Below are 13,989 nucleotides of genomic sequence, written 5' to 3'. Positions count from 1 at the left end.
TAAACCTGTTCATTTCTGACATGTTCAGAGTTTATAAACAAAACTGATTTAGGAAACAGTTATTTAAATGCTGTTACCTCTACATGTCTGTTCATCTGGTTAACAATGAAAACAAGCATTATAAATCCCACGATTCAACTCCTGAACCTGCTTTTTGTTTATTGACTCCTTTTAGCCCATATTTAAAGCCAATTTAAACTCAGAAAGAAAAAATATACTTAGCTTTAAGGAAACTAAGAGCTGAAGTTTAAATTTACTCTTTCTCCTGTGATCCCCACTTTCTACTCAAAAATACATGAGTAATGAACTCCAATATTTTGACTGCGGTCACCCTCCTCCACGTACGCCTTAGTCTTAGTACACTTAGGTTGTCTCACAGAAAGCAAAAGGTATGTTTACCTACAATCTACTCACCTTGAGTAAGCAAATCCTTCAAAACTTTCAAGAATTGTGGGTAGTAAATAAATCAGCTCTAAAGACGACGACCTGAAATACAGTGGGTCAAGACCACTTCAAGTCTTAGTAAAGAAAATACAACTCGACAAGTTTTATTTCACAAAGGAATGTGGTTCCTTTTCTTTATTAATGCAGATTTAGTCCCTTACCTATGCACTACTAAACTATACTGTCCTCACCCTATTGCTTTCCATTTGGTTCCAGTTTGCTTCTATAAAGCCAAATGCTTTGTCTACCTATGCACCATCTTGGCTCACACAGTAATGGTATTAGAAGGCTTTGATATGAAATTGGTCAGAAGGTAAGAAATACAAGCAGAAAAGGAATTCTGAGACTAGCCTTGGGAGTGGGCACCCTTTTAAGTTCCTTTGAAGATAATTACATTATTTTAACCAGGTTCTAACTCAGAACTGCCTAGCACCTCCAAAGTGAGAGTCTTCATTTTCCCTCTGTCATAATACAATTTGGATTTGTAAGTCGGTTTAAGACATTTTCAAAATAGACTTACTAAGAAACATCAGCTTACTATAATGCCCAATTATATGATTTAGCCATAGTCACAGATTTTATTAGAAAGAGAAATGGATATATTTTCACATTTTAAGTAATCAAAGACAACATCTTTACATGAGTTAGGGAATCTTTTAAGATCTCCAAAATTCCTCACTTCTCATTCATCCAGCATCACTTGTGTGCTTGTGTGGAGCTATCAACTTTTCCTGAGGAAAACTTGAAGATGAAGCCAGGTACAAGAAGCTTGAAGAGTCTGGAATGGCTTCTTGAAATGGAGCTATGTGAAATATGTTGTAATTTCAGATTCCTAAATAAATAATTCCCAAAACAAAGATTTCTGAGGACAAAGCAGAAAAACAGAGAAAAACCCAGGAGCAGGGGTCCTCCTTTATGCCACAACAAACTTTTATACTAAGCCAAACTTTTATTATTTCTGCATAGAAGAACTAGGATGTAGGTCAGAGGTGCAGGGAGTGAGAAGATTCACTAGATTGAGGAGCAGAACAGGTGTATTTACTGAAATCCACTGCTGAGGGGAGCAGTGAGTGAGACAGGAGAGGTCTGCTGTGCCAGGTGGGTCAGGTTCCTTAGTGGGGGGATTGAATTCAGGCTGAGACTTAACCCCAAGCCACCAGGGAGGCCCTAGGCCAAACTTTAAGTGAAGGGTTGGTCCAAGGCAGTGTAGTCAAAAAGTTCAGAATGAGATTCAGACTTCAAGAAAACCACTGTTTCAAAGAAATCTAAGATTTCTCTCAAGCTATTAAGGATTTCCTGGCTATAAATTCTTTTGCCTCTGCATTAGATTTAGCAATAAGGGAAGGAACTAAGGAAAAATTGCTTCTTAGTGTCTTCCTCTAGTCATTAATTTTTAATTTTAAAAAATGAGCTAAATAAGTTCTGTCTCCCTTCAGGGAGTCATTCATGATAATTTCCTGTTGAGTTTACCACGTAAGTTGAATAGGCAAATTCTTCCAGAAATATTCCTATTTCCCCTGGAAGCAGTATTTTCTTATCAATTGGAGGAAAGTACACTGTAGAATTTGTGTAGGGAGTGCAATCTTCTGTACTTCTACCTGGGAAATCATGAGCCAGCACAGTGTATAGTCTCAAAATCAATGTTTCGATGCATATTTTCTACTTTATTAGAAATATAAATATTTCTCAAGATCATCTTTGTATCTCTTCACTGGTAAGTACACGGAACCTCATCAGATTACAGTTTGATCATGCGAGTAACAGAGCTTCATTCAGAGGGCAACACAAAGAACAGGAAGAAAGGTCTACAGGGTACACAATATACAACACTTAAAATCAGACTGATATTAGCCCATTAAAAAGAGCTGTGAAGCAAGGATTGAATATAAGCTGTTAAAACAGACCTTTTCTTGAGTCTGGAAAACATGAACCAAAAGAGCTTAACTGAATTAACTCCAATTCATCTCTCTCCAGTACCTGCTTTCAAGCACACCTAAAACTCAAAAATAGAGATCTGATCTGTCACACATGTCCACACACACCACTTAACACCATACAATAGGAAATGTCTGTTCTGTTCTCAACAGTCACAACATCAAACACTGATAAACCCATCCTTCGAGCCAGACACAGAGGATGGGCTGGTCCATCACTCACATTGACATTATGGGGGATCAAAAACATCTAGAGGGGAACAGATTCCCAAAACTGACTGAGGCACTAGGGTTGAATCATCACTATACCTTACAAGAAGTCCCTATTTCTTTCCGATGGGATCCCCTGGGGAAATGTGCCCTGGTAGACTTTCTGAGAGCCTCTCCCCAGCCCCCAGATTTTAGCACCTCCCCTCTGAATAAATACCAAGCTGGCGCCTGAGTCTGACTCCACTCCTGCCTCCTTCAGCGGGATACCCCTCCTGCACAGTCAAACGCTAGCCAATAAACAGATGACTGGCCTCTGATTCTATGACTGGCCTGGAAAACAAGAAACTAAAACAAGAACAAGGAATTAAAAGTTGGTTAGGGATAAAACTGGACTCCCAACCTCCTCTCACCAGGAGCACTTCGGAATAGTTAGACAAGAGGCCACCAGCTTTCCACTGAGCATGCGTACTGGTCTACCCTCGTGATTGCCCCAAATTAAATACGCCGCGTTGATATTTAAAGAATAAAAAGCTAGCTTGATGAGCCCCTTCCACAGAGCAGCCACAGAGTGAGTGCCATAAAGGCTTGATTGTCCAGCTGGTTGAGGAACGAGTCCTGGCCACCCCCCTCCCCCATTTTATGTCCTTCACACATCAGATGTCCGAATGTTCTCATCATCCAGGTTGAAGATAAATGGTTTCTCTTTGGGGTGCTGAGGCTCTGATCTGTGCCTTATCCTGGAACTAGATAGCACCCCAGCAGTGGTGCTCTCTCCAAGTCGATGTGGGAACAAAGAGTCATCAGGAGTCTCTTCAGCTGGAAGCAGCTTTTCCCCAGCCGGCGGGACAGGTGTCCAGGGTTGCCAAGAGGATGCCATAGAGGGGGCTTTGCAGAGGGCTTTTTTCTCTTCCACAGGTGGTCGCCCTCTATACATGATGGATGGGGTGGCCCCAGAGAGATTGGAGTTTCCAGAGCGAGTCAAAGAAATAGATCTAGAGAAGGGTATTTCCTACAAAAAGAAAAAAACAAAGATAGTAAGAGCTTTCTCAACAATCCCAGAGCCCCAGGAAGAATCCTATCCCCCCCCACCCCCCACCCCACTGAAAGGCACCACCTCATCGGTCCAGACACACTTGTGTACAGCAATCAAATACACCCCATGGAATTCACCCCAGACACATCCAGGTCTGCCTGGCACAGGGACACTTAGGACACATGAGATACCCTCTTTTTCTATCCAGTCCAATCTTACTTCCTTCAACAACCATAAACAAAAAAAATTGTAGACAAGTCAGTAGAAAGAGAAAAACAAGTAAGACTGCCCAGGATTTAGCTGCAGGCAGGGACCAGGATACTGCCTGTATTACCAAATAAAACCTGCCCACTCAAAAAGAATTAATATCCAGGGACAGTCACTGGAACAGAAAGGAAGTGACTTACTCTGGGGTGGCACTTGAGGGCCTGGACAGCTGCCCCGATCTCCTTAATCCAGCTGTGCATGTCTTCTGGGCTGTCCGCCTGCAAAACACCACAGCACTTACAGAGAAACTGTTGGCACTATGGTTTCAGCCTTCAAGTCTCTGACTCAATTTGAAGTTCATAAAATCATCACATTAGAGCTGAAAGGCATCTCAGACATCATCTAGTCCAAGGGCTTTCAGACTTCTGAGGATGTTTTTTTCCTCCAAAATTTTATTGGACATCAAGAAATAAACCAAGTCAAAGTGCTTCGGGTTGCCCTGCAGGGGAAAAGAGGTGACAAGGAAGGGAGAGTGGAGGCCCACCCACTGCTGAAGCCTTCCTCCCACTAAGGAACATAATCAATGACCGGCTCTAGCCTCCAGGAAGCCAAATTCCACATCTATGCTTGGCCTTGATTCCACTTCTCACCCCCATTCCATCTTTCTGCTACAGCACTATGGACTGAATAATCCTATTACAATTCCAGTCCCATAAAGCCAAATCCTCTACACATCTCCCCAGATATGGATTACCTCCTGGTAGGGTTTCTCTCAAAGCACAAGCTACCCACCTCTGCTTGACTCTCCGTTGGAGCTTAACAACCATAGACACTACTGAGCCATTTAGAAGAACCTCCCCCACACCACACACAAATACCTACTATCACCACAAGGGGGCAGTAGCAGCTCTGCAAAGAAAAGAGGAATTGCGGTATCTTCAACACAGCGCCATCGCCTGCTCAGAGCTTTCCAGCTTTACAGGGCGTTAGTTCAAGTGAACCCAGCAAATATTTACTGAAGCCCTAGATTGTTACACAGGGTGTTAGGGTCTGCATACAGATGGAACCAAGACTGAATCTTCAATCTCCAATAATTTGTATTTGTTAGCTTCTCAATCCCCCTGCACTCCCTTACTAGTTACACCCAAAACCACAAGCATACGTTTGTGTCTGCGCATATATATCTACACACATAGAGACCTGTATCTACATATATACAATATCATACCTGCCCACAAAATTCTCATACTCATTTTCTCGATCCCCAAAATGATTCTTTCTCTTTGCTTTTTATAACAAGATAAACATGACCATTTTTTTTTAATCCTAAACTTTGAAGGCCTATTCTTTTTCTGTCACCCCCCAAAAAACCCTGTATGGTTAGAAGTGTGTAAGAGACATGTGCAAGGAAAATGATTTCACACTCCATTGGTGTGCCAGGTTAGAAAGTGACCATTCTCACACCACAGCTGTGAGTGCAGCTCTCTCCCCTAACGTTGTCAAGTTACCTGCTGACCTGGTGGTTTCCCAAGAAAAAGACAATAAATCCTAAAAATTAAGAAAAACACAGAAAGAAAAAAAAAGCCTTCCAGAAGGTATTTTACTAGCATCAAGGCTAGCTTGTTCTACAAGTTAAAAATTCAAAAGCTCTTGTCTGGGAAAGCAGTTTGAACAGTGCCTGCTACATGGAAAGAGCTCTCTCAGTGTTAGTTGCTGTTATTGTAGCTGCCTTTATTATATGATACATGTATGATATGACAGACACAGGAGAAGCCTGCAATCCCCCGTCACAGTGTAAATTCGTTTACTGTCTTCTCCCTGAGACTTTTTTCTTTCCTTATACTATAATTAGGTAATTCCTACCTAAAGGATCAAACTGTCAGAATCAAGTAAGATACCACATGGGGGCTGTTTTTTAATTTGAATTATATGGAGACAATTAAATTGTCCCTTAGTTTAAAGGCATTTCTTAGGGATTTTCTTTCTTCAGGAAACAGGGAAAATGTTAGAAGGTAGAAGAGACGGATGACAGGGTGGTAGCTGAGGGTGAGATGAGTCTCCCACAACACAAAGGAGATCAGGATTTTCAGTGAATAGATGGTGAGATCTCCCAATAATGCAAGAATCAGCTTCTGGGTGTTAATATTCGTCTACTCTTTCATCACCTGTGCCAGCCCTTACCCTGTAAGTCACAGAGACTTGTCTGATGTCCTAGGGACCTTGCCAACAAGCTCTCACCCCTTCTCTAGGAACCGGAACTGGCTCTCAAGCCAAGAAGTCAGCGGATCAGAGAAAACTAGGACTCACTTGATTAACACCTGGAGACTCAAGCAAAAGAATCAAAACCCTCTAAAACATGTAAAGATCATTTCTGGCTAATATAATTTTCTCTAGTAGAAATAATTCTGCTACGTCTTTGTGCATAAAGCTTTTCTCACACTTAGGATTCCGCAACTCCCAGGGAATTTACTAAAGACTAATACTCAGCTAAGGCTCTTGTTACATGTGGCCAGAGAATAGTTCTTACATATGTATATTTTACATGCACTGTTGTTAGAATTAAATGTAATCTTTGCTAACATAATAAGCAAATAGTTCTTAGAACATTAGTAATTAACAGAAATGAAGCGTGTTTGCCTTCCTTAATTGTCTAATTTCCTTTAAGAGCATTTTTCTATGAGCTAATTTGGGTAGTTAATCCAATATTAGGAAACATTTTAATGTCTAATAAATGTTATTTTACAATATTATTCAAGTAGAAAAATAGTACAAATTATCCTATATGAGACGAAATAAGAGTATTACTTTATTGAAATCACAATTACAGCCTCTTTTGATAGTTTTAAGAAATGGGATCCAATAGCAACAAAAATTCAGGGAAACCTCAAAAATTGTATGCTATCAATTACAAATGTATGTCTATAGCTATCTTTTAAGGAAAGCCTGTGCTTAACTTTCATCAAAAACTCTTAACCATCTTAAAACCACATCACATTCATGAACCAGAAGGGAAAAGAGAGTTGCTATCTGGCCGCCCACACACTAAGAGACTAAAGAGTACTCAAAACTCAGTAGAACAAAAAAGGGAAGTGCCAAGTTCATACCTTCATTCTTCCTAGTGTGTGTGTGTGTGTGTTCTGATGACTGGTTCAGAAGAAAAGGTAGGATTTCTGTCATTGAGGGAGTTTTGAGATGAGCGGAACAAAGAGTATCAAAATAAGTTGCTCGAGTCTGTGGTTTTGTTATAGTGGTTTTGTTATCATCGAAGAGCTTTTATTGAGTATCTACTATGAGCCCAGCATTGTAACAGATGTAACGTTTTAAAATAATGAATTCTAGAGATTAGCAGTAAAAGGCTTCCAATAATATCTATCTCTCCCTATTTCCACTTCAGCTAACCAAAATGTTTACATAGCACAGATGCTTGCTCTTCCCAACAGCTGAGTACCCCTCCCAAGAAGCAAATCCTTCTTTAAACACAGTTCTGCCACGTAAGATTGAATAGATTGTATACATAGTTCTGGTGGTGTCATTTACCTTGTAGTCTAAATTAAAAGAGTCAGTATCCAAAGAGCTCTAGACCATAATTCTGCAACTCATTTGAGTCCTCTTATCATTATCCTTTTATCCAGACATAGACCTCTTAGTCCCAATAATTGGATTTCTGTCAAGTTACCAAAAGCAGTCTGCACTATATTTCTCATTTCAAATAATCATTTTTCCTCTTGATAAGCTCCCTAATACCTGGCCCTCTATGACTGGAAAATGAGGAAATGGAGAACCCAACTAGCAAAGAGTGAAATCTCATTTTGAACCCTCAACTTGCTGACATCACAAGCTTAAGAACCTAATTACTGCCTGACCCTGGATCTCTGCCCTTGTGATCTGACTGTCAACGTACCCAGTTACACCAAGGTGGTCTCCCCAGCTCCGAGGTGGCCTCTCCTGGTTGTCTGTGGCCACACCCCCTATATCATGAGTTTGCCCAAGGCTGCTTTGAAACAACACGAGCAAGTCTTGCTCTGACACCTGGCGCCTGTAAGTCAGTTCCATAATTCATTAGGTTTATAATCTCCCACAAAACCTAACCATCAGATGCTGTCTCCTCATGTGTAAAGTGGAGACAACCTCAGAGACTGCCTATGAGCTCAGCACTGTTCCTAGGACATCTGAGTGTCCACTGCATGATGAGCTGTTACTAACAGAAAAGACCACACCGGTGTGACAAATCACAGGGTACGAATTATACATAAAAGTGACATAACAGGTAAATGTTATAGAGAATGTAAATAGTAATACTTAAGAACACATGACTGGCAGTCACATAAACTCACTTAGATCTATGGCAGACTCTCTCAAAAATGAATGAAATGAGCCTAGTTAAGGAAAATCATGAAAGTACTTTTTATTTTCACAAATGACAAATTTTCAACTTCTGAGACAAATATGGAATTTCAGAAAAGTTATATCCACCTGTAGGTGTTGGGCAGTTTTTCATATTTAACAAACTTTTGATCTGGCAGTGAAACTAACAAGTGTGATTTTCTGATGTTATATAACGACATGTATCGCCATTTGGAAAGCTGGCATACCTCCTAAATGACCAGTGCATGCTGTTACAAAATCACACGTGGGCAAATGAACAAGTGGACAAGAGCAAATGGATCTTAATGAGAGAGTATGAAAATTTACTGATACTGGTTCCAGAGTCCACATTCACCTAAATATTAAGAAACTACCCAGTTTGGGTATAGAAACAGATTAAAAATATTCACAACTATCTGAAGAACTATTAAAATATTTTTTCCCAAATCCCTATGTGTGCAAGGTCAGATTTCCATCACATCCTTCAATCCAAACAACCACAGGTGGAGGTTCAGAGCAGCTATGTGAAGCCCAATGTCTTCTATTAAGCTAATCATTAAAGAGATTGGCAAAACATAGAAATGGTGCTACTCTTGTTGCTTTATTTTGGAATGTTTGTTATTTTTCATAAAATATTACTGTGTTGACATGAATGAGTTTATTTTGAAATGAATGACTGCATATGTTTAATGATTGTTAATCCAGCCTCTAACTTTCCATTCTCTTTTGAGTTTGGTACTATAAATGGATTTGTCTGCTTGCTCATTTATTTATTCAGGGTGATGTTACTGAGCTTCTATTCCATAATTGTGGGAGCAGAAAGCAAAAGAGGACAAAAGCGATAATAAATGTGCACATGTCTTTTGAATATTACTTGTTGTTGGGGGCTCTGAATTTCCCAGATCACTAGCTCCAGTCCAAAGCTCTGTCCTAAACTCTTTAAAAAAAAAAAAGATTGATTTATTTATGTAAAATAACAACAACTGGGGTGCAGGGCAGAGGTACAGGGGGTGAGAAGAGCACCAGAGCCAGAGTGGGAAGCAGAACAAGCAGATCGAGGAAGTACACTGCTGAAGGAAGCAGTGGGCGGGTCAGGAGAGGTCTGCAACGCCATGCGGGTCACCTCCTTGGCGGGGAATTGAACTCATGCTGCAGAGCCTGAGGTTCACTAGATAGCTTGCGTTTAACCCACTGCACCACCCGGGAGGACCCTCTGTCCTAAACTCTTACCCAACATAATCGTTCACCTGACAGGTATTTGCTTAGTAGCACCAATAGGTCAGGCACTATAAATCTGATGGTCTTCAGTTTAAGTCCCCTGGGAAGTTTCACAGACATTGTAAAAGAGGAGTCGCCTATACTAAGCTTGTCTTTCGTGGAAGACTAGTTTTTCTTCCATGTCCACAGTGATTTGTCACTCAGCCACTCTGAGTGAGGCCTAGACAAAACATCTGGCCAAAATCCCTTCCTCTCTTTTCTCCCTCCACCCCACATGCAACCAATTTTTAAGTCCAAGAAAGCACTCTACCTTCGGTAGTTTTCAAATTTTCCACTTTTTCCTACCCTTTACCACTCACCTAAATGACTGTGACAGCCTTCAAACTGGCCGCTCACATGCCTACCTCTCCCTCTCATGTGGGCACCTGATTCCCTGAGAGCATGCCATGTGAGGCACTAGGGTTGAGGCTATCATCTCCACTTCGCAGGTAAGGAAAACCAGGCTCAATTAGGCCACTTGTCTAAGTGGCGTTTTTAGAAGGCAGAGCTGACTGGGTGATGCCTTTGTTAACCTGGAAGGGTCCAACCCTTTAGGATAAGAAGGCTTGCAAGGTCATGGACCTTCTGTACCTGTTCCAGGCTTCTTGGTGGCCTGGTCTCTCCCTCTCCCTACGCATTTGTTAAAGTGCTGTTCCTGCTGCCTGAGCCACTCCCGCAACTGAATGAGCCTAGATGTGACTATCAGGGAATTACCCTGGACTCCCTGAAAAAGAGGAGGTGTCCTGCTCCTGAGTTCTCCATGGTAATCACTGCTCAGTCGTAGGGTTGCACTCACCACTCTGTTATTTTGTTTTAGCTCTTATCTGTTCTCTCCTTTCCCCCTTCCATAAGGTGGTTTCACACCATCAATATATCTTAGTTCTTTCAATATATTTAGTTCTTTTGACATATTCTGCATTCTAAGCTTGGGATCACCTGAGAGCCTAAATGCTTTTTAAAGTTCTCATATACTGAAGTTTACACTTGTGCTACATACTTCTATTTTTGTGTACCTGGCCAGTATATTGTTACAGAATATTACTGCCCTAAAAATTCACACACTCATCTTTCCAACATTCCCCCGCCGCCCATCATCCTGTTATAACTGCCTGTTTATTTGAGTCAAATTCACTCTCTCATGTTAGGGCAGTGTACCCAAAATACCCGACACTCTGAGGATATCCTGCATAGATCTATTAAGTGCAAAAACTGAGAAATCTTCTGTGGCACTCAGTTTTAACTTTGTTTTGAATTGACAGTGGGGCCTGCTCTAAGACACCCAGGAACCTTCCCACAGCTACAAACACCCCCTCTTCCCACACGCACATGTTTGTCTGAATGAGCAGACTGCTTGAACATCTGCTGGGCTCAGAGAGACTGAGGACAACACCAAGCTTTTGTCCAAGAAATAGGGGAAGAGATGACCCCTGTGGAAGTGAGAGCGTTTAGTGGGGAATAAGACTTGGAGCAAAGAAGAAACAGCACAGATTTGATTGGGGAGCCCATATTTAAACCAACCCACTGCATGGCAGTTTCAGCACTAGAAATGCTGCATTGTGAGGCCGCTGGTGGATCCAGTCACACTCTGGATGGCTAAGAAGGCTGGGGCAGGGACTTGGCCCCCAAAGTCTAGGCCTGCTTGGATAGCTGCCTTTTTAGCTCCTATGATTTTAGGAGCTGGGAGGATTCCAAAGCTGTGGGTGGAAGGGAAAAGCTTCTGATAGTTGAACCATCACAGCCGAAACAATGGCGTCCTCTGTGCAGCTGGGCTTTGCACCTGGAGCTTGCACAGGGCCCTCTGTGCTTTTATCCTTCCGTACACAGTGATGTCCACACACAGAGGGGGCTTATAAATACCCGCCAAAGGAGAAGTGAAACCAGTGACCAGTTCTCCTTTTCTCTGCTTAGTTGGCATACAGCAGCTGAGAGCAGCTGTTACAAACTCACATTCCCCAATACAGTAGCTCAACCTGCTCTTATTTTATGGTTGGGAAACTTCTGGCAAACATCCTGTTTAGGGTAAAATAGGGCTATCAGAGCTAAATTTACCCCCTAGAAACTTCAAACAAAATTAAAGAGAAAGCAAAGGAAAGTTCAAGGCCAATGAGTACACCACTCACAGGTACGGAGCAAATGTCAAGTCTTCTCAGAGGGAGATTGTTACCTGCACATAGAAGGTCCTGGAGCTCGTTATTATTTCAAACAGGTTGTCCCTCATTAAGAGATCACTAAATGGAAAGAGAAATAAAGTTAATAGGTGCACACTCTGAGGACTTGCTTTGTCCTAAGTCAAAGCAACAGTGCCCTCAACCATGAAAATGGGGTTCTCGGGTCTCCCCCCATTCAACTTTTACCTCAAAAAACATGATAGGAGGATTACAACTGAGATGAAAAAACGAACCAAATGTTGTGTAAAAAAAAAAAAACCATTATAGTATTTTTTAAAAATTAAGACATGAAAAGAAAACAAAACAAAAAAAGACAGGAATTTCCTTTAGTTTTACTTTCTAGAGGATCTTAGCACCATCCCAGTGGACTCCCCCATCAACACACACTAGCTGGAACAAGATAAAGCACCTTTCCCTCTAAAGTCTCCTATTCTATGTCCACACACCCCACAAAGCCTACAGTTGTGTGTGTGTTTCTAGTGGCCATGATGTGTGAAGTGCTCTGTGCAGAGAAATTTTGTGAATGTCTTTTTTTATGCTCGAGTAGATGAAAATGTTACTGGTTATATATGTGGAAAGAGAAAGAACTAACATTGACATATAACATTAGTTTCTGATATATAAAATATAATGATCGGTTATTTGTATACATCACAAAATGATCAGCGTAAGTCTAGTTGACATCCATCCATCAACACATATGGTTATAATACTTCTTCGTGTAATCACAAGTTTTAACATGTACTCTCTGCTGGAGTTTCAAGTACATAATACAGTATTACTAATGACAACCCCTAAAGTTTATTTATTTTATAATGTGAAGTTTGCACCTTCACTCTGTTGCCCATTCCCACCCCTTCCAACTCCCAGGCTGCTCTTTGAGCACATTTTTTTTGTGTTATTTCACCTGATCTTCAAAATAATCCAGTGAAGCAACTCTCCACTGAGAAAGGAACTCTCCTGCACTGCTGGTGGGAATACAAATGAGTACAACCACTATGGAAAACTGTTTGGAGGTTCCTCAAACTGCTAAAAATGGAGCTTCCACATGACCCAGTAACCCCATTCCTAGGTATCTACCCAAAAGACACAAAAACACTGATTCAGACACTTGCACCCCCATGTTTACTGCTGCTTTATTTACAATAGAAAAGACATGGAAACAGCCCAAATGCTCAAAAGTAGGTGACTGGATTAAAAAGATATGGTACATATACACAATGGAGTATTACTCAGCAATCGAAAAAAAATAAACACATGACTTTTGCAGCAACATGGATGGAGCTGGAAAAGATCATGCTTAGTGAAATAAGCCAGAAAGAAAAGGAAAATTACCAGATGGTTTCACTCATAGCAGGAATATAACGGCCCAGGCAAGAAAATAACAATAATAATGAACAGCTTTATACCAGAGACATTTTGTAGGGGTGGAGTGGGGAATGGGATCAAAAACAGTGGGGGGAGGGAGATGCGCTGGACTATGGTGATGGCACATGGGTGATCTGATGATGGGAAACCCATGGGGATTACAACTGAGATGAAAAAATGCACAAAATGATGTAAAAATAAGCTATTATATTATCTTAAAATATATATACAAATAAAGAAATTATAAAAAAAAAAAAAAGACTCCACTGTACACATGAGGAAACCTTGTCTCGGACAGGATCACAGCATTGGATTAAGTAAAAAGCAGAATTAGAATCCATGTCTCATCCCAAGCCTGATGCTTTTCATTAGGCCACTACTGTCTACTTATCCTAAAGAAGCCAACTCTTCATTTTCAAAGCTTCACTTCATCCAAGCAGCTTCATTAAGTTCCTGTTTTGAATCTCATTATAGCAAGGACACAGAATGTTGAAGGAGAAAAACGAGGGAGACTAATTGGAATTGGGTATGATTTTTAGAAGATCCCAACTTCTTCAAAGAAGGGCATGAGAAGAAACTGATGATAAGCCTCGAATCCATCAAAATTACTGAGTGTATCTGAATCCCTGCTGTGTATACCCTGCTATGGTGGGGACTATATGAAGATGGAAAAAAATACTAACTCCCTCTCAATTAAAGAATATATTTTTTTTTTAGATTTATTTATTTATTTGTACAGAACTGGGGTACAGGCCAGAGATGCGGAGGGTGAGAGGCTTCACCAGAGACAGAGCGGGAAGCAGAACAGGCAGATCGACGAAGTACACTGCTGAGGGGAGCAGTGGGCGGGTCAGGAGAGGTCTGCCTCGCCATGTGGTCACCTCCGGGGCAGGCGGGGATAGAACTCATGTGGAAGTGGCTTTAGCTTCTTAGCGCAGTGCTTTAACCCGCTGCGCCACCAGGGAGGGCCACAATTAAAGAATATTTTTTAAAAAAAAAAGGG

The 13,989-nt window shown here is 41.2% G+C and overlaps 1 protein-coding gene across 3 annotated transcripts in view; it reads right to left on the bottom strand.

Annotated features, from left to right (window-relative positions):
- Window positions 1–1,547: 1,547 nt before the first annotated feature.
- Window positions 1,548–13,989, bottom strand: part of PLEKHA2 (pleckstrin homology domain containing, family A (phosphoinositide binding specific) member 2) — a 55,132-nt gene continuing 42,690 nt past the window's right edge. For all 3 annotated transcript variants that reach the window (XM_012724734.1, XM_012724735.1, XM_004682259.2), the window contains 3 exons: window positions 11,615–11,678; window positions 4,029–4,106; window positions 1,548–3,597 (listed from right to left, as the gene is read on the bottom strand). In XM_012724734.1, the coding sequence (XP_012580188.1) occupies window positions 3,235–3,597; window positions 4,029–4,106; window positions 11,615–11,678 (505 nt within the window). In that variant the 3' untranslated portion in view covers window positions 1,548–3,234. The remainder of the gene's footprint in view (window positions 3,598–4,028; window positions 4,107–11,614; window positions 11,679–13,989) is intronic.

This window comes from Condylura cristata, unplaced genomic scaffold (genome assembly GCF_000260355.1).
Source record: "Condylura cristata isolate star-nosed mole 26May11 unplaced genomic scaffold, ConCri1.0 scaffold00014, whole genome shotgun sequence".
Lineage (NCBI taxonomy): Eukaryota > Metazoa > Chordata > Mammalia > Eulipotyphla > Talpidae > Condylura > Condylura cristata.
Note: the sequence above shows the minus strand (reverse complement) of the source record. Positions and strands in the feature narration are given on the sequence as shown.